A 25894-nucleotide genomic window follows, 5' to 3' on the forward strand; every position below is an offset into this window, starting at 1 on the left:
ACTGTGCCAAAGCTTGACCAGAAATAAAACTCGTTTGCCCTATTGTTGCCATAAAGCAATACATTCTTCAAGCAAAATGATATCATTAAGATCAGGCCTATATTCCAGAATATTTCCCATTGCCAAAACAGCATCTCTCAAAGGAAGGTTAAGACAAAAGACTGAACATTAGATTCTAATGTGCATTCCCACTCCCAACATCTTACCATTCTCTCTTCTTAGTATTAGGTTGAATCACGTGAAACTGACATTTTCGTACATCAAAAATGGTACAATTTTGGCAATATCATACAGTTCAACCTAACTAAAATGGCCAAGAGAAAAGAAAAAGGGATAGAAACTTGCATCCAGATAGAATCAGGTAAAGGGGACTACCCTCATGCCATAAAACTGGTGGCATTTCTGACATACTGTGGAGATGAAAGAAAGAATTCAAGTGTGAAAGAAAGAATTCAAGTACAGACTTGCAATTGCCCTGCAAGAGAAACCAACGAGGAGTCCCGAATCATGAAGAGAAAAGACTCAGAGAGAAATGGGCAACAGCCCCTAAGTTGGAGGGCCAAGGACTGAAGCAAAGCTGAATCCTGGGACAGACACTAATCACAGTCTTCATGCTTCTCTCTTTGGGCTCTTCCTACAGAAGTCTCTCCACCCCAAGGTCTTTACTGCTACAGAGGATGGCTCCCTAATACAGCCACACTGGGAGGAACCAAGCATGGCCTCACCTTACCAAAAGCAGCAGGCAGCAAGCCCAGTTTCCTTCAGACTTGGCTGGACTCTTCCCTACACTCTTATGAAGCAGAACCTTCAGACAGGCCAAAGCTCTTACTTGGCTTACAGGTCTAATTAAAAAAAAAAAAAAAAAAAAAAATGCTACATGAAGAAAGCCAATCCTGGGCTGCGCAAAGAGCAGACACTTCATAAATTTCTCCATCTTCCCACAGTCCCAGCTCGTCTCTTCCCCTCGGCTAGTGTTGCTCACATCAAGGACATATTTTCCAGCTGCTGGGCCCCTGATGCTCATGCAGCCTTTCAGAATCCAGCTCTCCAACAAAGGATAATGAGCAGGGGGAAATACATCAGCTAGCTTTCTTGTTTGCAAGCAACACCTGCTGGCTCCGGAGAGCAACTGCATTGAGAGACTCTCCTGGGCACGCAAAACCAAGGACTAAAAGTCCAGGCTTAACGAAGGGCTGGAAGAAAATGAGAGGCCGTTCTACAGGGATCACAGGGACCATGTCACGGATGGGAAGAGTCTTGGGAATGCACCAGTGCCGTGAGGGATGGCCTGCAACCTTCCCTCCGTGTCTGCTTCCCCTGCTTCCATCTGTCACACTGGCTTCACTCTCTGAAGATTCAGACCCTAGGAAATATTATACTGATCAGCTGAGCTCAGGTCATAGCTGGTCTGTCTGACCTGAGGCAGGAAGATGGAGAGTCTGACTTACGTGTGTGACAGACCATTTCCCAAAAGGAAACCAGGTGGAATGGATGCCGGCCAGCCATTTTAACCAACACCCACCACAAGGAAACAAAGTAGTCAGAACAGGAAGGAACTGGAAGCCTGCTACACTCTCTGTTTTGGGACAAATTCCAGGTGTGGACACATCTGTTATTGCTCAAGGATGAATAAAAAGGAGGAAAATACTTGGACTTACAGGGTGCAATGTAAAGAATGCAGAAGGGCAAAAAACAAACAAAAACAGTTAAAACCAAGCATTCAAAGCCAGAAAAGAACACCTTCCATACCACAAAGAACTGAACCTGAGAGAGGAAAAAAAGAAACCTTAAGAAAAATCTCCCAAACACAGGAAATATAACAAAGAAATAAAAAATGCACGTGCAGAAGACTCAGTAACCAGAAAATTTAATCCTAAAACAAAGGAAATAAAAACAGTAAGTAATAAGAGCAGAAAACATAAACTGAAGATGTCTGAATTGATATATGGAAAAGTTAATAGTAAGTTATACACATACCTAGATACATGGTGAAAGTTTAGAATTTTATGGATAAAACTTTTAAAATCCTAAAAACATCTGAGCAGGGAAGTGATGGGGGGGCAGGGAAGGTTAACTTCACTGAAGCAACACATTAAAAAGGTTTTTTTAATAAAACATTAATTTTATAGTTAAATGCTTTTATTAAAAGATGAAGACTAGGGGCGCCTGGGTGGCTCAGTCGGTTAAGCGTCTGACTCTCGATGTCGGCTCAGGGCACAATCTCACAGTTCATGAGATCGAGACCCATGTTAGGCTCCGCACTGACAGTGCAGAGCCTGCTTGGGATTCTCTCCCTCTCCCTCTCTCTCTGTCCCTCTCCTGTGCACACACATGCACGCTCTCTCAAAATAAATAAATAAACATTACAAAAAATAAGATGAAGACTCTCATGATGACTTCAAAACTAAAAACTATATTCAGTGTCCAAGAGAAATACTCAGAGTGACAAATAAAAGTTAAAGTAACAAGAGCTTTCAATAGTTATTAAGGACTTAGAATATGCCAGGCATTGTCCTAAGCATTTATTTCTATTCATCCAATCCTTGAAAAAAACCAAAAGAGGTCTCAATATTATCCCCACTTGACAAATGAAGAAAATAAGGCTCACAAAAGTTAAGTAATATGCCCAAAGGTCACACAGTAGATGGGAGTGCCAGGACTTGAATCCAGGTAGCCTCATTCCAGTGACCAGCCATTTGATCTACCACTCTAAATTGCCTGTTTTTAAGGAAAAAGGGCAGCACAAATCAGGTAAATCTAAACAACTACAAGTGACTGGTAGTAATAGCACTTTAGTTCTTAAATGGAGAAAAGATAGTTATTTGTCAATGGTGAAAGATACAATTTACAATCAAGAAGAAAGAAATACTCAGCCCAAGAGTACCCAAACCTCACAGTAACTGGCCCACAGTAGGTGTTCAGAAAGAGCTGTAGAATGAATGAACAAATGAGCTAATAAGCCAACAAAAGATCAGGCATGAACCCTTAGGTACTGAATTTGAAAAATAAAACACCTAAAATAAAAGGAAGCTGACAGGGGAACAGTGGCAAAAAATAGGTATAGTTCCTTACGTGAAAAATTTTTTGTTTCAAAAACAAAAATGTTTTCCAAAGTGATTGATTAGGGAACAAATTTTGTATTGCTTAAGTGAAATTTTGTCCCTGAGAAACAGTAAGTGAAGGAGGCATAAAACTGCACCTAGCTGAACCCATTCACATAGGAATATGTAACTCTCTCTCTCTTTCTCTCTCTCTCTCTCTCTCTCTCTCCCTCCCTCCAAGATCTACCAGCTACCTCAGTCCACTGTCTTCATACCCATGCACATATGCTGAACAACTTTTGATCAGATTTCAGATAACTCACTTTCTACCACTTTGCACCAACTCACAACGTGTACCCTTGCTGACACCCATGTCCACAAGCAAGCTTTACGTCTTTTATTGTAGCATTATGTATTTCTTAATCATCTAACATACATAAAACTCTACTAGCATCTTTATTAGGTTCCCATCTTTTGTGTGTGCATGTCACTAACAAAGTTTTTGAGTGCTGCACCCTATCAAAAAAAGTCTGATGGATAATGATAGAAAACCAATTCCCTCCAAATTATCTTTAAATGTTTACATCAATTTCCATCAAAACCTCCTTTTTTTTTCCTTCGGTAGGGCAGGAAGATTTTAATAATTAATTCTAAAACTCTTTGGGAAAATGAAGTGGTCACTCGTTAGAAGAATTTTTCAGTAAAGAAAGAGGAGATTTTTAACTGTCAATGAAGCATATCAAACCACAATTGCAAACAGAAAAGTCCATGAAAGAGGTCAGGAAGCCCAGAAATCAGCGCATATTTAAAGACAATAAAGATGGCACATCAAATCAGTAGGAAAAAACCGGGACATTTTAGATCTTAGGAAAGCGGCAGAGCACAGCATGGGAGGGAAACCTGTGGGGCTGGACAGGCTGCACCAGATAGCACACCAGCACGGCACGTCCCAGCTGGGTGACCCTGGACGACCAGTGTCTCTATCTGTAAAATGAGGACAGTCATTGTACCTACTTCACAGGACCGCTGCAAGGATTATCCGTTATCATTTGTGAAGTATCAGAACAGGTGCTAAAACAGTGAGCGCTGTACATGTGATACTAAATAAAAGAAAGCAATGCATGTTAAGATAATCTTTATACTCTTGGGAGCAGAGAGGAGGGAGGCAGGGGGATCAGAACCTCCCACCATACCATATTAAAAAGATAAATTTCAGGGTTTTAAAAAGTGAATGATAAAAAGTTAAACTGGGTGGAAAAAAAGGACTCTTCCTCTGATCTCTAGATTGGGAAAAACCTTTTAAAATATGACAGTAAAGCTATTAAGAAAACAGATTGATATGTTTGATTACAATAAAATGTTTAAAGCATGTATATGAAATGCTAAGATTTAAGAAAATAACTTGAGAAAAAATAAGGGTTAATGCATGTGTGTACAAACTTACAAATCAGTAAGAAGAAAAGTATACCATCAAGCAATTCACAAAAAACTTTGCCTGTACATATGAGAAAGTACATAACATTATCAGTAATCAAATTTTCAAATTAAAATATTTCAGCCACCATCAGGGCACCTGGGTGGCTCACTGGGCTCAGGTCATGATCTCACGGTTCATGAGTTTGAGCCTCGCCTGAGGCTCTGTGCTGACAGCTCAGAGCCTGGAGCCTGCTTCGGATTCTGTGTCTCCCTCTCTCTCTGACCCTCCCCCGCTCACCTTCTCTCTCACTCTCTCTTAAAGATGAATAAACCTTAAAAAAATTTTTAAATATTTCAACCACAAAACTGGTCAAAGTTTTAGAAAAAAAATATATTGGTGGCCAAAAGGCAGACACTGGTACATGGAAACAATCTTTCCAGGGGTCACTTTGATTATATGCTTCAAAAAGCATTTAAAATATTAAGCCCCTTTGACCTAGTAATTCAATTTCTGGGACAGAGTTGGAACATTAGGATTTCAATAGAACAGTTTCAAGTCACTTTTCCACAGATGAAGCAGAATCAAAGAAAAAAAAGATTTGGAGAAATATTTTAAGTTTCAGATAGAAGGCTAAGAATTTTCATCCTCTAAAAATTCAACACATGTTTCACTGTATAATTAATTAATATTACCAAATTGCAAAAAAAAAAAAAATCTTGAAACAAACCTTTTAACAGCATCCTTCTTCGGCTTATCTATAGTATCCCACCACTTTGAAAGGTAAGAAATCTCAGACCACATAAATTTCCTCCGTGAGTCTTCTTTCAGCTTGATGACCATGTTATTAAAAATATACTGAGTCATCTCTCTAAAGTAGTCATCAAAAGTCTTCAACCAACCTAAATCAAAACACAAATATACAACAAAGGTCTGATTCATATGTCTGATTTCAACTCAGTCACATTCCATTACATGACTTTTGGATGCCCTTAGATGTTTCATTCATATGAAGACACATTTACAAATTTCACAAATATTTCAAGTAGTGAATTTCAAGTAGTGAAATTCCATTTGAATGCACATGACTCTCAAAAAGACACTAATGCTACAGTAACAAAAATACCCTTGAAATCTGTACAAAGTCAGAAAGAAATGAGAAAAATGAGACAAATGACCTGAGGAAAAAAAGCATTTATTTATGCATGATAATTACAGTACCTGATTCGATTATGTATAATTTATCTCTAATGTAAGGAATTTGTCTTCATTTTAAAAATCTGAACAGCGTTAACAAGTTGGCAGTACTGTTCTCATCATATGGAATTAAGAGTGTATCCCTTCATACCACATCTGAAATTCTCTCCCCATTTTAGTAAGTGAAACTAAGAAAATCGTAAGTACAAACTATATCTAAAAGCCAGCAGCGAAGCAATAAGGTAATTAACAGCACTATTATGAATACAGAGAAGTAGAATTCTGCCAAGCACAGGCATTAGTTTCCAAAGGCTGCAAATCATTCCATTTTTTGGAAGCACAGACTGACACTAACAAAACAACACAAGTGTATATGAAGTCTTTTTCAAAAGAAAATTGTAGATGTTAATGACTTAATTCTACGACTTTTCCTCCTTCTCAAATACCCTGGAAACTTTATCTAAAGGTATTTGCAATTTCACTATAAAGAAACCTTTTTAACAAGACCCACAAGTCTAAGCATAGCCCTACCTGGCAGAGTATTAAAGCAACATGATAAGCGGCTGAAGCATACACAGTTACCAATTCTATCTACTAGCCAAGTGGATCCTCCAAGAACAACCTCTTATCTATGAAATCTTACAGAGATAGAGGTGTTCTATACATCGAGGCTAAACTACCACTCTATTTCCAAAACTCAAACATGTGGGAGGACTAAAATATAAAGAGTCAACTGGTTATTTCTTTTGTCTATAATTAAGTTAATATTTGAAGTACAGTATACTGACTGAAAAAAAATGAAAATCTGCTAGGGCAGAGAAGACAATACAAGTATTTTGACAATACAAGCATGAGCTTCTGAAAAGGGCATTGCTACTGACTGTATTTCTCCCTTCTGCTTTAACTAAAATCTATCGATCTATTCATTCTAGAGTTATTTACTGAGCATGTACAAAGCGACAAGTATGAAACTAGAAGCCAAACAGGAAGGCAGTGGAAAATTGTCTTTACAGGACTTTCTTGATCTGGGGCACTTTCAAGTCACCAAAGAAGGGTACCTGGATAATTCAACTTTTCCATGCTAAAAAGCCTGCACCTATAGAAAATTCAAAGATATCTCATGAAACAATGGTCTGCAAAGAATCCCATCTTGCTTGAGGAAGGTACAAACCTGGACTCCTGTCCCAGCGCATGAAGCCAAGATCCACATCTGGATTCCCAGGAACAGGCAAAGAAAATCCAACCTACCCCTAAATGGGAATGTTCAAACTTTCTGCTGACCATGCCAAGAGAAAAAAACATCAAGTGCTCAGACATGAGCCCAGGATATAATATAGCACTTGATAAAGATTAGTTGCTATCGTCGTCATCATCATCATCATCATCATCATGTTTTTAATTGCCCCGTCCCCATCTCTATAATTGAAGCAGGTAAAAAAGGAAATAAAAGATATTTTTAACATGTAAGTTTTGAAAAGGATACCTTTATTTAGAATGTTTACACAAATTGTTCCACGTCTTAAACATACTGGTTACCCAAAATTATTGTTTGCAAAGAATTAATTCTATGCCCATTGTAGGCTGAATTGTGTCCCCTCAACATGCCTACGTTGAAATCCTAAACCTTAGTACCTCAGAATGTGACTATATCTGGAGACAGGGTCTTTAAAGAGGTGATTAAGGTATAATAAAGTCATGAGCCCCACTCCAATATGCCCTTGTAAGGACAAGCAGATAGACACAGACACACACAGAGGAAAGATAGAGGAGAGAGACCTTCAGAAGAAACCAGCACTGCCAACTCCTCGATTTTGGACTTGCAGCTTCCAGAACTGTAAGGAAATAAGCCACCCAGTCTGCAGAACTTTGGTATGGCAGCCCTAGTAAACTCATATAGTCCTAGAAAAAAATGAGTGCTGCTACCATCCCAAAAATAAAGAATGCAATGTGGCAAGAATTTTTATTTTACTAAGCACCGTCAAAATATCTAATTGAATATATAAAGTACCTCCATATTGCAAGACTGAACTGAAATCAAATGCACGTAAGTGACAACAATTTCTGCCCCATGCTATTATTACTCTATATGTGCAGTAAGAACCACGTAAATTATTGAAATGGCTCTATGAGAACTACCGTCTTTAAGGCAACACTCACAACTTTTACCTACATTTTTAACAAAGATCAAAACTAAGCCCTAATCATTTGGCTACTTACTCAGTAAAAGAACTATGAACAATGGAATGACTCCAAAATTAACAACAAAACTCTAGTAACCTAACATAGAAAATGAATTTAGAAGAAATCATCTTTATGAAGATGAATAAGTAACAAGTTTTTTTTTTAAGTACAATTACTTGTTTTCATCAGTTATAATTTATTATTAGCTAAGACCCTTTCAAAGAATAGTTTATCATTGGAGTTGTCATAAAGGAATCACAGTGACTGATTAATCCATTTTGCCTTTGACACTTCATTTGCCCTTCAACAATCATGCGGGATATATGTCAAAGATATTTACATGAGCCAAAGTACATGCTCAGAGATGTCAACTTAAAAGCCTTCCATAAAGCTCATCTATAATAGACATTAATATCACTACAATATAGCACAATTAATGAAGAATGAACTAAAAGATAGCCTCTTGCAGCTTTCAATATTGAGTAATCTAACAGTAAATTAGCTTTTATTGCTCTTATACAATAGAGTAATCAAGTATTCCCTTTTACACTGAATTGGCTATTTCTTTCCCTAAATTACTGTAAAACTACAACTGTATATTAACATGAGACCAACAGAAGGATAGTATTTTATGAAAAGTTGTATGGGATGAATTTTTGTGACATAAAATTAGATTCCTACCTCTGGATTTAATAATCTTAGGACATTGAGTTGCAAACTGATTTACTTAAGTGGTCAATTCACAGCCTTTTTCTTTCCCTTGAATACACTTGGAAATTGAACCAGGGCTAGAACAGCACACAGAAAACCTTTCCATTTACTGTTTTCCATTCTAACAACACTCTAACCCGTAAAACAGCTAATCACTATTTTTAAGTAAGTGAGGAAATATCTGCAACAAAGAATACACAATTAGAAGTTCTGTAAAGGATGAATAACTCTAAATTTGCTCTATTTTATCATAAAAAAGTTAAGTTCTAGGGACGCCTGGGTGGTTCAGTCGGTTAAGTGCCAACTCTGGACTTTGGCTCAGGTCATGATCTCCCGTTCCTGAGTTCAAGTCTTGTGTCAGGTTTGGGATTCTCTCTCCCCTCTCTCTCTGCCCCTCCCCCACCCACTTGCACACGCACAAGAGCGTGCACATGCGCTCTATCTCTCAAAATAAAGAAATAAAACTTGAAAGAATTTAATTTCTATAATATAAAGCCTAGTAATGTTGAAAGCTCTACTGCTTATTTTTAATGTGCATGAACAATTAAGCACTTAGTGACTGTTCGCTGACAAACCACCATTTTTAGAAATTTGACTCCTGATCTAGCTTTGTAGTCTGAAGACTTTGCGGCAATTTCATCCTCTGGAGGAACACTTAGTTTTATTTGGTTCAAGGGCATACACAGCACTTATTTAGGACCTGGGCAAGGGTATCTCACCCTGAGCCCTGGACTTGAGGGATCTTCCTATTCTTCCTCTGACCACATCCCTTTCACAAGGCAAAGAAAGAACTGCCCACCCAGAGCCCACCTTGACCTGCCCTCCTAAGCACCATGACCCAGAAATGTGTCCAAATAGCCCCAAGCCAGTTTCTAGAGCCCAGAAGGGGCCTTCTATATGTCATTCTAAAGGACAGTTGACCTGGAGGTGGTAATCTCTGTAGCCTGAGCAATGGCCAGGGGGATACAGTTTGCAGTGATGTGGGAAAAGTGCTGGCGTGTCTGTGCATCTGTGAGCAAAGCCCCTCCTGGTTTAGGACAGGGCCATTTCTGGGCAAGGAGGTTGGGCTGCCCCACAGGCTGGCTTTTCCCACACAAACTCAACACATTCCAGTGGGGAACTGGAGCCCCAGCAATCTCAACCCACATGTGGCCTTCCTGATAACTGTGCTATTCCTCAAGGTAGGAGGAAAAGACCTATTCTACTTATCATGTATCAGTTTGATTTATAACTTTCAAATGTTTACACAAAGGGTCTGAGGGCATCCACATACTTTTACACCAAATCCTACAAATTTGGGAACCTACAACCTGAACTCCCAACCAGTCAATTCTCATGAATCTAGCACCTGGTATGAAGACTACACCATCAAGAGTTGAATAAGTACATGATAGATGAGTGAAATGTATAGCCAAAAGAATAGGGGGAAAAGGGTATATAGAGTATAAATACAAATTTATTACTTCAACTAGAAATGAAACAAAAAGGAAAAGACACCACACACATACACACACACACACACACACACACACACACACACAATTAGCTCTAACATAGCCACTGTCTGTTCTGCTAACCTAATCATCTTTGATCAATATCTTTAAGTTACTAGCTTATATTTAAAAAGGCTCTGTCAGCCCCAAGATGATTTAAAAGATGCATCCCAAAGAAGTCATGCCCCTCAAATCATTGTTACACTGTTGTGGTTTCCACTACTATGACAATTATTTTTTAATGACTACATTAATTCTACTCAGTTAAGTAGGTACCAACTGTTAAGAAAAGATAATAAATCTTGCATGAAAAATAATTATAACAAGATAATAAACATTTAAAAACTGCAACTTAAGCTTCATGTTACTTCCATTTTAACATAGTATTCTCTAATTTAAAAATAAGTACAAAGAGGATTCATAAAACAAGAAAGCTTCTTTATTTTAGTAATGAAGTCATCGTCTACCAACAAATGATCAACAGGCTTCTTCCATCACTTGTCAAATCCTTCCATATTTGATTGTAACATCCAGTCTTACACTTAAGACATTGCATACCATGTTAATTGGTATTATCATAACTCAAACAATAAACTGTGAGTTTTAATTAATGTCGTGTTCTAGTTTATCCATTCACACACAAATCAAACATCTAATAAGACAAAGCAAAAAAGCTAATAAATGAAAACAGATTCTACAGTAAAAATAAGAACAAAATGCTATGGGAATAAAGAAGTGATAAATTCCTAGCAGAAGGACAGAAGATTCTTAGAACAGTCATCGTGTGGATAGAGGGAAAAGGGGGTAGATCCCAAATAGAAGCAAGAGCATATGGAAAAGACACTAAGCCATGAAGTCCTGTGTCAATCTCAGGGAGAAGGCAGCCAGGTGTGGCTGTATCGGAGCTTACATGGTGGAGGTACAGTGAGAAATACAAACAGAAGCGGGGGCAGACCACTGAAAATCTTCTGAGCCATTCTTGTTTCTCAGTGAAGGAAGTTAACGTCTTCTGTGTTTTCAAAAATGACTACTGTGAGCGTAAAAGATATACTTCAGTGTACAAGACAAACAGGAAATGAGGCCACTGCACAAGTTCTGCTAGAAAATGGTTCTGGAAATAGAAATAAGAGGCCAATGAGGCAAAATGAAGAGCATATGTTAGCTGACTAAAGTTTCCAAGACAGAGTAGAGAGAGTCAAAGATGAAGCTGAGGTTTTCCAAAGACCTAAACCTGCTGAATCCTACAAATGCTTCTGAACTCAAGTTTCCAGAATAACCTCACCTTTTTTCCAGGTGATTCAGTGTCATCTAATAGATTTCAAAGCATATCAGCTTCACTTCCACTAAGGTGTTTGAGATACAGCACTTTTTGAGCCAGTGTAAGATGCTGTCACTGGTAATTCTATCCCACACCACAGGAACCATCTGCATCACTGTTAGGAGAGCTGGAGTTTTGTTCATCCTGCAGCTGTAATATGCACAATGTCCAATTGTGATCCTTTACTCTATTGCTTTTCTAAATGTCCTTTAAAAGACCTGTGTACCTTGATATGTGACACCTGCAATTATGAGATCAACCTCCACAATAATTTCTAAATCTGTGCTAAAGTTACTTCCCTCCTTTGTTAAGGATTCTATCCATGAGCATCATCAATTCACACGGAGCAGGACACTTCAGGCCTGCTAAGTCTTCCCCAAACAGAGCATAGTGGTTTGAAATAATGAGACATGTCTATAATATGAGAGACATCCTTAGAAGTACAAGTAACAGTGACTTCCTTCGAGGAGTTACTCTTAGTGTACAGGAGGTTATTTAGCCTTATGAGCAGGCAAATACTGGGCATATAATCAAAGTTTCTAAAAGAAACCATTTAAAAGCTGGAAAATACTGCTTCCAAATTACTTTCTGACTGTAAAATATGTAGCAATGAGGAAAACCACTCACCATCTCATGGACTCAAGTAGTATTTAAGGACAGAGACATCCATTTCAGTAAAGACAGACCAGAAGGAAAAAAAAAAAAAAAGATGAGGAACAGTGTGGTGAGGTGTCTACTCTTCCAAGATAGTTCATAAAATGTTTTTTATCATTAAAAATACTAAAGTAGATGACATTGGCTTGGAAACACTTAAAAGACCTTCCTCCTGGAAGCTTTGCCTGTGGGTTTCAGAAGTATTACCTTCAAGAGACAGTATTAAGTAATAGTTGTAAGTCCTAATTCCAGAGCCAGACGGCTTGGGTTAAAGCCCAGCCCTGACATGAACACATTACCTGGACTCTCTTCTGCCTTAGTTTTCTCATTTGTGAAATGAGGGTAATAACAGGACTTTTGTCATGAAGTTGCTAAGAGCAGTAATGGATTTAATACATGTAAAGTACCTAGAATAGTGCCTGAAACATAGTAAAGTCCCATAAGTATTAGCAATCATTTATATAACTGGTGCAGTGGTGAGCTCTGAAGCATCAGACTCAAAAGACAGACAAAAGTAACCAAAATAGGAGAATGGGGACATGTGTGACAATCACCTGCATCTCTAGGTAATACCTGATACATGTGCTTCTAAAGAATGCAGTCCAGTTAGAGCTCCAATGGACTTTTCCCCTCTAAAACAGAACCTCAATATACCAACTCTAGAGATCTCTTAAAAAGATAATTCTAAAGAGCCATGTAAATATTTAACTCGTAATGCCAACATTTTCTTAATTAAGATTACCAGATAAAATAGAGGATGCCAAGTTAAATCTGAATTTCAGATAAATAATGAATAAATGTTTACTATAAGTGAATCCCATATGAGATCTGCAAGACATATATACTAAAAAAACTATCCACTGTTTACTGGAAATGTAAACATTTTTTAAGCCAAATCTGGCAATGCTATTAACAACCCAAAGTTCAGATAAATGTGCTGAATTAGCTAATGCCCATAAAGCAAGAAAATCATTTGAACTAAGTAACATATCTTGAGAGGCAGCATAGTAAATGGAAAGAGCACAGACCTCAGAATCAGGCAAATCTGAGCTTTAATTGCCATCCTGTGCCAATGTCTAACTGATGGATCTTGAACAAATTAGTATACCTGCTTAGTCTCACTGTCCTCACCTGGTAAATGATGTGTGATTTACTGGTGTTGAGGGTTGCAGAATGTATTACACAAACTAATGTAAGATACACAATGAATACCAGTTCTCACTCCGTTCTTCCTCATACTATCTTAGCTCCAGAAATTCAAATTTCCCACCACAGTAGCCAAAACCAAAGAATTCACTTCATCTCTCAATCACTAACCAGAACAAAGGACTCCCCAAACTGTCCACAAACAAACTTCCCCTCTCCTCACCATCTCCTTCTATTCAGCAGGTTCCTTTGGAAGCCAGAGTTCCAAGTCCCCCCTGCTTTCGCCCTCCCGGGCATTACCCAACTGTGGGGGGACCACAGCTCTTCTCTTATGACTGTTCTTAACAATATTTTGTTAAGAATAATGGTTAAGAATAACAGAGAAGCTTTAAAAATAACATTACACAGTGATTTCCCCATGTTTTTGTTCTTTTGCTTTTTAAGAATAATAGCACATAAACTCATTTCAAATTATAATACAGTACTAAATGCAAAATTCTGTTTTTCAATTTGCCACAAAAGAAAGTCAAAAAATTCTACTCACTCATTTGAATCAATAAAAACTCTGTAAAAGAACTGCAAATGCACAAAAGAAAATTATTTTCCAGTGTGACTCTTGTACCTAGGTCTCCCTTCTATTTGGAGTCAGACCACATGGGGGATTATTTTCTAATGTTCATTTTACAAATTGCTTAACTAACAATATGCTGTCCAACTTTCCATTTAGTACACCTTATCTTCTCTCTACACACTGCGATTTCTTTGAAGGAAAATTAACTAAACATTTCAGCAGTTTAAGTAGTGGGAAGCAAAGAATTAAGATTGTAGATACAAAGGTGCTGTAATTGTGTTTTAATCAGCTTATTAAATATAACATGAACATGTATCAATCAACTAACATTTAATTTCATGGTCTGTGATTTAAAACTTTTTAAAAGCGTAACAGGACAAAGTTATCAGCACTGACTTAACAATTCCCTTCCAATTTTGTTTTAACTCATGTAAACCATATAAAATATATGACAACTGTTACATGTCCTCATGGGCTGGAAGAAGACATAATTAGAAATTTATTAAAATATAAACATAATTTGAAATTTATCTGTCTTATGAGATATCAGAACATGGTCCAAAAAAGAAAAATATCTACATATATAAAAACACAACAACATAATTCTTTTTCTTTAACATAATTCTTAAAGTTAGGGAAAATACAGGAATCCTTTAAAAATCTATTTCAGTACTTCTATCCCCAATAGACAAAACTCCACCAATGAAACAAACTACCGAGCTAAAGTTTTAAATTGTTGCTGTAGAAAATGCAAACAAGTCTCTATAAATCTCATTTAGAAAGTAAACCGCCTAATTGCACATTCATTTAGGCGTATTCCACAAAGATTTCCTGCTACAGAGTCACATTTGGACTTGGAATGTTTGTGCACATACTTCTCTCTATTCCTCAACTGAAAGTGTGGTTCTTCCTGATCTGAATGATTTGGCTTGTCACAGAACAATTTAGTTTACCTAAATTCTACTTTTGTTAAGGAGTGGTGAAATTTTTTTATTTTTTTTTAATCTTTTTTTTGAGAGAGAGAGAGAGAGACGGAATGCAAGCAGGGGAGGAACAGAGAGAGAGAGAGAGAGACACACAGAATCCAAAGTGGGCTCCAGGCTCTGAGCTGTCCGCACAAAACCCAACGCGGGGCTCAAACTCATGAACCGTGAGATCGTGACCTGGGCTGAAGTCGGACACTTAACCAATTGAGCCACCCAGGGACCCCGGAGCGGTGAAAATTATTTAAAAAGTCAGTGGGTTCTGTTCTCTAGCATTTTGCTTTATAGCCAAAAAAAAAAAAAAAAAAAAATCGCTGTAGTTTTAAAAGGTCTGTGTCTGACCATTATTTTTTCCTCAAGTGGAGGAGGGGCCTGAGGGTAAGGGTCATTACATCTTTTACTAAGACAAAAAGATTCAATTGTGGTTGCTAAGATACCAAGAGACAGATTCCTCTATTGCAGTCAGGACCAGTTATCAGGGATGTCTCCCCACAGAACAACACATGAACCACACCGGGCACCGCTCACCGCACTGCTAAGGCAAACAAACAGAATCTAAAAGGCACAGGCAATCCCTGCCCTTGAAGAGCTTAATATCATCTGGTGTTTGTATTTAAAATTACAAAGCATATTTTAAATATTTTTTTTTAAGGAATAAAAATAAGACAACAGGAAGAAGGGAAGGAGGGAAGATAAAACCACATGTCAAGGTCAAATGCTTCATCTGAAGCTGCAGAGTCAGATGCCCTGACTCATTTAGCTTATTTAACTGAATGAGTCAGTACTATGTGCTGCTTACTATTCTGGGAGTTAGTGACCTGGTGGTTATAACACAAAGTGTGAGCCCTCATGGAGTTTACATTCTAGAGTAGAGACGATGCAGAAGTGCTATAAATGTTTACATGTGTGACTATGTACAGGTGTGCATCCAAAGTTCAAGAAGCTAAGGAGGCACACAGAGACAAATGGAGAAGGCCTTATGTATATTTACCAGTTACTGTATGTCAAGTGGCAAGCTAGGCAATGAGGACGACTCTAACAGGAGGCGCATGTACTCTGACTCTCGAGTATACTCAGGTGGGAGATCCAGGTAAACTAATAAGGCATTCTTGTGGGGCCACTTCTTGCCCCCGTAAACTTGGTAACATCTTCCTCATGAATAGTGACACTGATCTCCAAGGGTTATTGTGAGCATTAGATGTTAATAAAACATTCGGCAGACTGCCTGATAAACTACAAATTTTATTACTACAGTTAAGTGTGCATGTTATAGAATTACAAGAAATGAGATTGGTGGAAAGTGAGGATGGCAGAAAAGGGGAAAAAGGAAAAAAAAAAGTCTTTAAAAATCTGAAAAGCAGGAGAAATGGATTCACACGAGGACTCACAAGACATAGCACAAAGTGTATGTATAAACCTATAAGAAATTGGACACAATGGAATCACATCACACACCCAATTAAGTGACAGGAACAGGGGCACCTGGGTGGCTCAGTCGGTTGAGCGTCGGACCCTTGACTTGGGCTCAGGTCATGATCTCACGGTTTGTGGGATGGAACCCCATATTGGGCTCTGTGCTGATGGTGTGGAGCCTACTTGAGACTCTCTCTCCCTCTTGCTGCCCCTCCCCCACTCAGGTGCCCTCTCTCTCTCCCAAAATACATACATAAAAACTTAAAAACAAATTAAGTGACAAGAACAAAACTGTAGATGGTTGGCAGAGAAAAAAGGAGAGAACAATTTAAATACTACAGTGGCTCTGCCACTGTTTCACTGAATAAGGGAATGTTTCAGAGTGAATGAGATTTATAATTAGATGTGATTTTCATCACCTTTTGTATTTACTTGATAACTAACTCCTGCTTTAAGATGCTACTCCAACCATATGATCTGCATTTTACAGATACACAAATGTGCCCCCAGGGACATGGGGGCAAGTATATGGCAGAGCCGGGATGCGGGCCTCATTCTGCCAGGTTCCAGACCCCTGCAGTCTTTCCATGATGCCCAGCCATCGGAACTTGGATTTGAAGGGACAGGCTAAGACGAAAGAGGAAAATGATGCAAAACATTTAAGAGGAAAGGTTAATAAGGCTGAAAGGTATTTGTAGGAAAAGGTAAAGTCATTAAGACCAAAGAGAAACCAAGTCAGAAGCTAGTGCAGCAACTGCTCAACACAAATTTCCAGAATAATACTAATTTCCTCTCTTTCATACCTCTCTGCATAATAAACACTGAAGTACTATGGAAATTCAAACATTTCAGCATCCAAACTCTCTCCCTGTGTACCTCACACACCCAAAAAAGCAGCACATGTGCCTGCACCCACCTGTACACACACTTCACCAAATCACACTTCCAGACATAGAGTAACAAGTTCTACTGTCTTAGCAACAGAAAGAAAGGAATACATGCCAATAAACCAGTGGGAAAGAATGTAAGTCGGAGATAAATGAATGTTAGAATAAAGAAAAAACTTCAAAGTACAGGTGAATAATGGTGCCTCTGATAGTAATGATGAAATGGGAGAAGCTGAGAAAAGTAACAAATAGAAGCCTAAGTAAGTCCTTCAGAAGTCTTTGGAAGTGCATTCCCCCCCCAAAAAAATTCCTGCAGTGGAATTCATTAAGTATTTCTTCTGTGCCAGTGTACTCACACTCACAAATATATACATCGAATCATATTTCCCACTGTAATTTTAGCAATTTTCCCTTACCTTGGAGGGAAAAATCTGTGGCACCAATAAGTAACAAAAGTTGTCAAATGAAATAATAACAATGATAACGACAGCAGTTACTTTTGGGCCATGCATCACGCCTTAACATCTCATCCTATGAAGCAGACACTTTAACTTGATTCTATTAGGAAAAAACTTACTTTAATATTAAGTAACTTGCCTAAAGTTGTCTCACACTGATGGGGTTGGGACTCCACAACCCCAGCCTGACCAAGGCTCTTAACCACTTTACATTTTGCTTCTCCATTTGGAAGATTCAAATGTTCCCATAAACACTCTGCATTTTGTAATGTAGAGTTTATGAACACAAAATAATTCTCTCATGCAATATTTTAGAGAAAAGTAACTAAAATGAACAATCAGCCCCTTAAGTGAGTGCAACTTTTCAACCCCCAAACTAAGACCTTCTTGTGTTTATTACTATTTCATATTGCAGAAGTCCTATCTGTGAATGGCACACAAACTGGTAAAGTAAAAACTCAAAATACGAGACATATAAACGGAATATGTTGCTGTCACAAGTCAGCAAATAATGTCTCAAAAATGTGAGAAATTAGGTCTACCACATTCTCATTAAAATACTCTGTGCCTATATGGGCTTAATAACCTGTAGTTTTTTTGAAGTGTAAATTTTACCTGGGTCATTATGGGAATGAGGCACCACAAAGACTTGAAGGGGCTTAGAGTCCCATTCATTAAACACATAGCTAATGTCAAATCCTTGTTTCCAAACTCCACCATCTGGGTTGTCAAAAGGAATCAGACTGTAAACATCCAACATCTAAAAATATAAAAGACACAATAAAGGGGAAAAAAAGTAAATTTAACCGTGTATTACCATTTTTAATTTAAAGTTAATGTTGGAAAATATTTGCTCAAAGCTATTCATTGCTGTACTGTGTGTATGCACTTTACTAGATAAAGCTATTTCTGCAGACATTAACTGAAGAGTTTAAGGCAGAAAACATTTAATTACCATTCAAATTCTTAAAATGCTACCGTGTTACTTAACTATCCTGATAAATAATCCCTGCCCCCATCTGCTTCTAATGAAAAATAATTCCATTCAATTCCTTCTTGCCCTGTTTTACTTCTACTACAATCTAGTAGAAATTAATAGGAACTAAACAGCAAGCAAACAATTTCTGATGAAATGTGACTATGAACAAATATTTCAGCATTTTCAAATACAACACTGGATAATTACTTTTTACTCTGAGTTGTCTTTATTTTACAATTAATGTCATATATTTTAAAATGTGTATCAGAATGGAAATGCATCTACAGCTATGCCTTCATTTAGCATATGTTCTGTTTGCCCTTTTTATTCTAAAAATAAACTACAACTGAGTCAACAAGGCATGATCATTTAAAAATGGAAGAATTTTTAAAATTAAGACTCAGTTTCTTAATGTTCAAATGTCGTCTTAAGTTTCCAATGTAGTAGTCCTGGGTAATAACCTATTTGGACACAAAGGAAAAAATACTGCCAAAAAACCCCCACAAAACCTTAAAACCTTGTATTTTTCCCTCTAATACTCTCTCTAATATTCCCTCTAATACTAAATGGGACAAAGAACACAAGTGACTGTGGCAAAATTTAAATTATGTAAAAAATTATATCCTAATATATAAGTGGGTTACAAAAAATTTGAAGATATCGAACAAATTATATAAAAAGTGAATACAAAGTATTTTAAGATAGTAACATCTCTCTCACTTCAGAATTTATGACTTTAATAAATATAACACTCCCAAGGATGAGTCAATAAATCTTTGAAAACCAGCTGGGAAGGAGGATGTGTTAGCAGTCTCTGTTATTCCTTCTGGTCCTTTCTCCGGCCCTGCAGCTCTCCTGATTCCCCACTGCCTTGCTCTGCATGCCTTCCATGGTTGTTCTGCAACAGGGCTGTTTCTGTCCAGCCCAGATTTAATACACCACCTCCAAAGAAAGTTCTGTCGTTCTCCTTTAAAAGGTACTTATTTAAAACCTAAACAAAGCCAAGAGTCACAAAAATAGATACACTTTTAAAGCACAGAATCCTGATACTGTCTGAACTTGGCTACGCACTAGCTGATAAGATTATAGGCACAAGGCCTGGACAACTCCCATGTCTCCAGCTTACGGACTGGCCTGTGAGCCATGGCCTCAAGAAAATAACATGTTTTCTGTCCCCAGAAGTTAGTGAAAACATCTACTCTGAAGCAAGGCCAGAGCCAATCCATTTTGTCCAGCTGTAAAATATTCACCCTTCGGGGTCCCATCACCAAGTTCCAGCTTCAGGTCTAAGGTACAGGTTAAACACAACTCTGCTAATTTGCAGAACAGAGCTTATGTGACACACCCTAAATTTAAGAAAAGTAGAAGTCCTTTCTTATATCCTGGTTTACAACTCCACTACCCTCCAGAATACTATCCAAGAGAAGCAGAATGCAAGCCAAATCCATAATTTTAAATTTTCTGATAAAATTAAGTGAAATTAATTTTATTGATATATTTTATTTAACCCAATGTATTCATAATATTATTTTCTCAACATATAATCAATATAAAAATGAACAATTTACCTTTGTTTTCGTAAAAAGTCTCAACACTTAGAGCACCTCTCACTTCAAACTAGCCACATTTCACATGCTCAGTAGTTACCTGTGGACAGTGGCTTCCATTCTGAACAGCACAGCTCTACAGTATTTCCCTTCCCTCTTTCACAAAGAGATAGTTAGCAAAAGGAATCTAACCCTACACTGTGTGAAACCTGTAATGTATAACAGAGACATGGTAAGAATACAGCTTTTCTTGTACTCTTTATAGGAAGATGAGAAAATCTCTTTGACCAAATTTAAACCTCTAAACTTCATCTACTAGAGAAAGTCAGACCTAAAAAACATACAAAAAGGCCACAACGCATAAAATAATAAAAAAAAAAATTGGGGGAAACACAGAATTACAGAATTTTATCACTAAAAAGAACATTAATGATCAGGTGAATAATCAAGCCAGTTTACAAAAATACAAACTAAACTCCAGACAGTTTAAGCAACTAAGTTAAAACAGACACCAGATCAAAAAAAGAAAGTAAAAGACAAAGAAGCCCAATGATTATTAATGAATGCATACATTACCTGCACATCTGAATGCCTACTTCCACCTTGTAAAGCGAATGAACAGTCTTCAGGGTCCACTACGAGGGACAGCTGTTTTGACGGCAGAAGAGGTAAGCCAGCACCTTGGCTGAAATTGCCTTGTGAACTTTTTGGACCATCCTCCACAGATTCACTCAAATTGATGACCGAGTCTCTAATATTTGAGATGATCTCATTATTCTCAGCTAGCAAACGCTCCAAATGGTCTATTTTTTCTTGCAACATTGAGAGCTGGCCCTACAATAAAAAAGAAAAAGGCAGCTATAGGAAACTCTAATATAGCTCTGCTGAGGCACACACATTTTTTAAAAAAATTACGTGCCTGCCCGAGAGTGCAGCTACTCACCCTTCACTTTCCACTTCTGTAAGTGGGATCACAAAGAGCGTGAATGGCTGGCAGTGTTGAAACACCGACTTACAGAAGAAAATCTCCATGGCTTCAATCTTTGCTTAATCATATTTTAAAATGTGCAACAGAAAGACCAAAAATATTTAGGGATATACTTCCTACTGCCCCAAACCCAGCCCTCAAAGATCTTTGAGTTCTTTATAATACCTAAGAACCACATACTATGTTCAGGTATGAAATTTTAAATTAAATATAACTGATTTTAGTCACTTGAAAGGGTCAAAAAGTGTGAACCTGAAAAAAATCATTCCATCATAATTGGCAACCCTTCTGGACAATCCTAGGTAAGAAATATCATCTACAGGAAAATCAGTTACTCAACTCTCAATTAGCCATATGCATGAAAAAACCTGGAATGCAGGTCCCCCAAGTAATCATACTGTAGGTCATTTGGACTCTCCTACCATACTGTGTGACTTTATGATTTTTTAAGTGATCCTCACATTAAGAGGCTTGTAGTCCTTACAACATAAACCTTGTTATACAGAATAATATCTCAGCTTATGAGAGCAAGGACAATCTTTGTCTTGTTCACTCCTATCTCTGGAATCTCAAATAAACAGGAGATACTAAAATATTTGTCACATGGCCCTTATATTTCTAGAACTCAACAAGAATTCTTTACACCTACTGTACCAGGCATAATGCTACACTGGGGAGACAGATATAGGTAAGATAGGAGTCCTTACCTTAACACAAAGTAACACTGTAACTAGCAAGAGACTACTCAAAAATCCATGCTAGGGTTTAATAAACATAACTATATACATAGTGAAAAACAACTCTGGACACCCAAAAACAAAAGTTCTATCACCAGTAAATAATAGGAAGACAGAAAGAAGGAGGGAGGGAAAAGGGAAAACACCTAAACGTCCAAAGGTAACTGGTCAAATGGTACATCTATATCATGAAGATGTTCTCAGTCCCTGAAAATACAGAAATATAAATTCTTTAAAAATTAAAATATATGAGAAGGTGTTTTCAGGAGATACAATGGAGAAAAACCACTTTAAAAAGCATGGATAAAAAATAGTAATTTGATACCATCCCTTTTTGAAAAAAAAAATACATAATCGAGATGATAAAAACTGATTATGGGTATTTAAATTCTACTTTAGTCTGTTATGAATAGTTGTTGACTGTTTGATAGGGAAGCCAGGAGAAGAAAAGGATTCTACTTCCAGGTTAGTGGCCACATCAACAAGGGGAGAAGAGAGGTCAGCAGACTGGAGTCTTCCAAGGGAAGGCCACTGCAGCAAACTGTGTAAACTCAAAGACGTCTGAGGGGACTAGAGAAAATATTTTGGAATGAGAAAAGAAATAGCCAAAATTAGAAGCAAATCAGCAGCACGTTGTCTTTGTGGGGAGGAGGGAGGTGGAAGAGCAAAAGATAGTCTCCTTAGACCTGAAAGATGCTCTCCCAGGTCTATTTAGAGGCACGTGACAGAAAAAGCCCATGCATGTCAAAACTGTCACCGCTGGGGTGGTGGGCTATTTCTAAGAGGTAGAACTTTGAAACCTGTTCATCAGCATATATAGAAGGAGGAAGTACAAGGTTTTAGCACAGAACTCACCCTGTAAGACAAGCCCCATTTCGTCTACGGAAAAGCAAGAGAAAGAATACGCACCAGGTCACGACTAGAAATGGCAAAGCAAAGGAAATGTGATGGATCAGTACAACACTAGTTCAGGGCTCAAAGAGAAGCTGGCTAAACCAGTTAGATTCCAGGTCAGCAAACCCATTGAGCACTATCATACTACAAACCCTTCTTTATCAGCACATATGGATGGACAGTGGTTCTCAGTAGAAAGGCCAAAGGGAGTCCCCCAAAGTTCACCCAAAGAAGCTTGGCATAACCCAAAATTCACCCAAAGAAGCTAAAAACATTTGAATCAGGTATGCAACAGACTAATCTGTGTATATTTTCATAAAATGACATGCTATCAAAGGCTGTCTGAAATAACAGGAAAACTTTTCTTCACTTACTATCAAAACATCAGAGACTGCAGCTTTTTGAAATCACTGCTGATGAATTCTGTTGAATATTTCCAATACTGAAGATACAAGTCTATGTCAGGGATGCTTGCAATTTCTACCACAGCAGGTAACAACAGTAAATCGAGTTCCTGATTCCAAGCAGAATTAGAACATGTTGGCTTATCTTGCCTCTAGTAAAGCTACCCTCATCCATAAAATAAAACTTTTGTCTAAAATACCACCACCCTAGAGCTTTTAAAGATGCAGCATGTTTTATCGGACACTTACAGTGTATAAATTAATACAGTGTCTGCATTTCTCCAGACCTACCTGCACTTTCAGGAAAAGATAATTTTGGAGCCATGCACAAGGCAAAGCTGCCTAGAGCTCAACAAGCACACACTGAGAAACAAGCACACACATCTGGGAATATTCCTACAATGACTCTAGACCCATAACCCATGGATGAGCATATTATTCAAAATAAATATTACAGGAGGTAGATGTTTCATGAAAAATAATCCTGAAGGCGCTAAAGACGACTTCGATCTCATTGTAGTTTTTAAGATACAATTAATGATCAGTACCTGGAATTCTGTACTGAATTAATAAGTCCACGGAGAAAATTGTGGCCTGAGGATATGTCAGCAGAATGGTCTAATGAAAATCATTTTTTTTAAACTATATTATGCAGTGGAATAAAACCTCCCTCCGGACAGCTGAAATTCTTGAAATATACATACCTCATAAGCAAATTCTTGTACACAAGACAGAAGAAGAGTAGTATGACCTTAAAAGGATGCACTTATAGTCTGCATTGAAGTAACAGAAATCACAGGTATCGTTTCAATTATGCTGACAAGTCAAAGAATACTGATAGCAATACTGAAAAAGACAATTTTCTGTAGGGTAAGAAAATCACTTGTGAGAAAAACACTTTATTCTTTGATTTGCTAATCAGTTCTATAGGGATGCCCATGGTGTTTTACTGCTGATGAGTGGATAAGGAGGTCATGCTATTTGATGTACTCTGCTTTTGATGAAAGGGAAAAACTGAATAATAATAAAAAAAAATTTCACTGATATCAATGATTTTTGAGGGAGAAAATTTAGAGCCTACTACAAGACAAAACAGGATCAGTAGCCACTCAGTCCTATGAACAAAATCAATCAATGTGCACCTACAGCCAAATCTGAAAGCTTGTTCCGCAATTACTGGCCCCGGGTAAACACTAGCTGCCGGGATCAGCATCACGATGATCACTGAAACTCGGCTGAATCTGTACATCAGCATCTTCCTTCCTGTTACAGTGGAAAAAATGTGTGCCTTCCCCCTCCCCGCTTCAAAGGCCAACACTTGACTGGGGAGCTCCAAACCCATCTCTCTCAACAGCTCAAAGGCTGTACTCTTTTGGTTAAAACTCTCTCAACACTGCTTCATCAAACTCCCTTTTCAAAAGTAACTCATTCTCAGTAGTATAACATGTAACATTAGGTCAAACTATATGAAATTTGCCATTCTCATAAATCAAATATAGTACAGTTCACCAATTTCCTAGGGTTCAACTTAGCATGATATCCTGTCTAAAACACCAAATCAAACTCCAGTGCTTCCCTTAGCCCCACAATCCCCTTCCAGGGCCCCAGCGCCTTCAGAGACATACAGAGGTTATCAACAGTCGGTACTCACTATATACATTCCTTATAAATTCCTATTCTCTCATCTGCCCGCTGTATTCAGCCTGTGCGTACCACTCCACCCAAACTGCCCCTGAACAGGCCCCAAAGACTTCCATGGAGTCAGTCATGATAAGCACACGCTGTGCTCACCTGACTCATCATCTTGAGGAGCATCTAGCACACTAGACCACTTCTTTCTCCTGGCGACGTTTTCTGCACCTACTCTCAGCCCAGCATGCTCTAGGTTTCCTTCTGCCTCTGGTTTATCAGTCTCCTTCTCTCCCCAGTAACTACATGATGAAGGGCCTTAAGGTTAATTTCTGGGACCTCTGCAGTCTCTATACTATCTTAAACTATCTCATACACTCCATGGTTTAAATTCCATCATTTGTACTGATGTCTCATCTACATTTCTATCTCTAACTGAAGCCTCTTCTCTGGAAAACAAACCCATACATCCAAATGACTACTCCGCTCCTCCACTTGGGTTTCAAACTTATGCCCCAAAGAACCCTCCCAAATAAGCCTTCTGCATCTTCAGATCTTCAGTAAGTAGCTCTATGTCCACCTAGTTAGTCACTCCCCAAATCTTGGTGGCATAACGGATTCTTCCTCCTTCCTCACCCCGCTCACACATCCAGTCTATCTGCAAGCTCTTTCCTTACTACCTCTACAATAGCTGTTGAATCACTCCACGTCTCTCCCTCTCAACTGCAACCATGCTGATCCAATCCTCCGACAATCTCTCCTGTCTTGTACACAGCAGCCTCTTAACTAATTTCCCAATCCTACGCTTACACCCTTCAACCGTGACCTCTGCAGCCGCATTGTATCTTTCTTACAATACAATCCAGAGCTAGTTTCTCACTGCACTTACACTACCATCAGTAAGGACCTGTATCCAACTACCCTCCTCCCCCAATTTAGCTTCACCCTCATCTCATCTCAGTTCTAAGCCAGTTCCTCTTCAACCCATCTCGAGACCTTCATACACATTCTTCCTTTATAGAGTACTTCAGATCTCACCTGAAATGTCCCCTCAGCATAGCCTTCCCCAGCCATCCTGTATAAAACAGGCCTTCTCAGGGGCACCTGGGTGGCTCCGTCAGTTAAGCGTCAGACTCTTGATTTCAGTTCAGGTTATAATCTCAAGGTTTGTGGGATTGAGCAGTGCAGAGCCTGCTTGGGATTCTCTCTGCCTCTCCCTCCCCCTCTCAAAATAAATAAACATTTCAAT

At 38.2% G+C, this 25894-nt stretch overlaps 1 protein-coding gene across 2 annotated transcripts in view; it reads right to left on the reverse strand.

Annotated features, from left to right (window-relative positions):
- MAN2A1 (mannosidase alpha class 2A member 1) overlaps positions 1 to 25894 on the reverse strand; it is a 168484-nt gene that overhangs the window by 122618 nt on the left and 19972 nt on the right. For both annotated transcript variants that reach the window (XM_086685499.1, XM_025924111.2), the window contains exons 2-4: positions 20570 to 20827; positions 18083 to 18227; positions 5186 to 5357 (exon numbers count right to left, since the gene is read on the reverse strand). In XM_086685499.1, coding sequence (XP_086541625.1) covers positions 5186 to 5357; positions 18083 to 18227; positions 20570 to 20827 — 575 coding nt within the window. The remainder of the gene's footprint in view (positions 1 to 5185; positions 5358 to 18082; positions 18228 to 20569; positions 20828 to 25894) is intronic.

Source organism: Puma concolor, chromosome A1 (assembly GCF_028749965.1).
Source record: "Puma concolor isolate L17-30 chromosome A1, mPumCon1.1.hap2, whole genome shotgun sequence".
Lineage (NCBI taxonomy): Eukaryota > Metazoa > Chordata > Mammalia > Carnivora > Felidae > Puma > Puma concolor.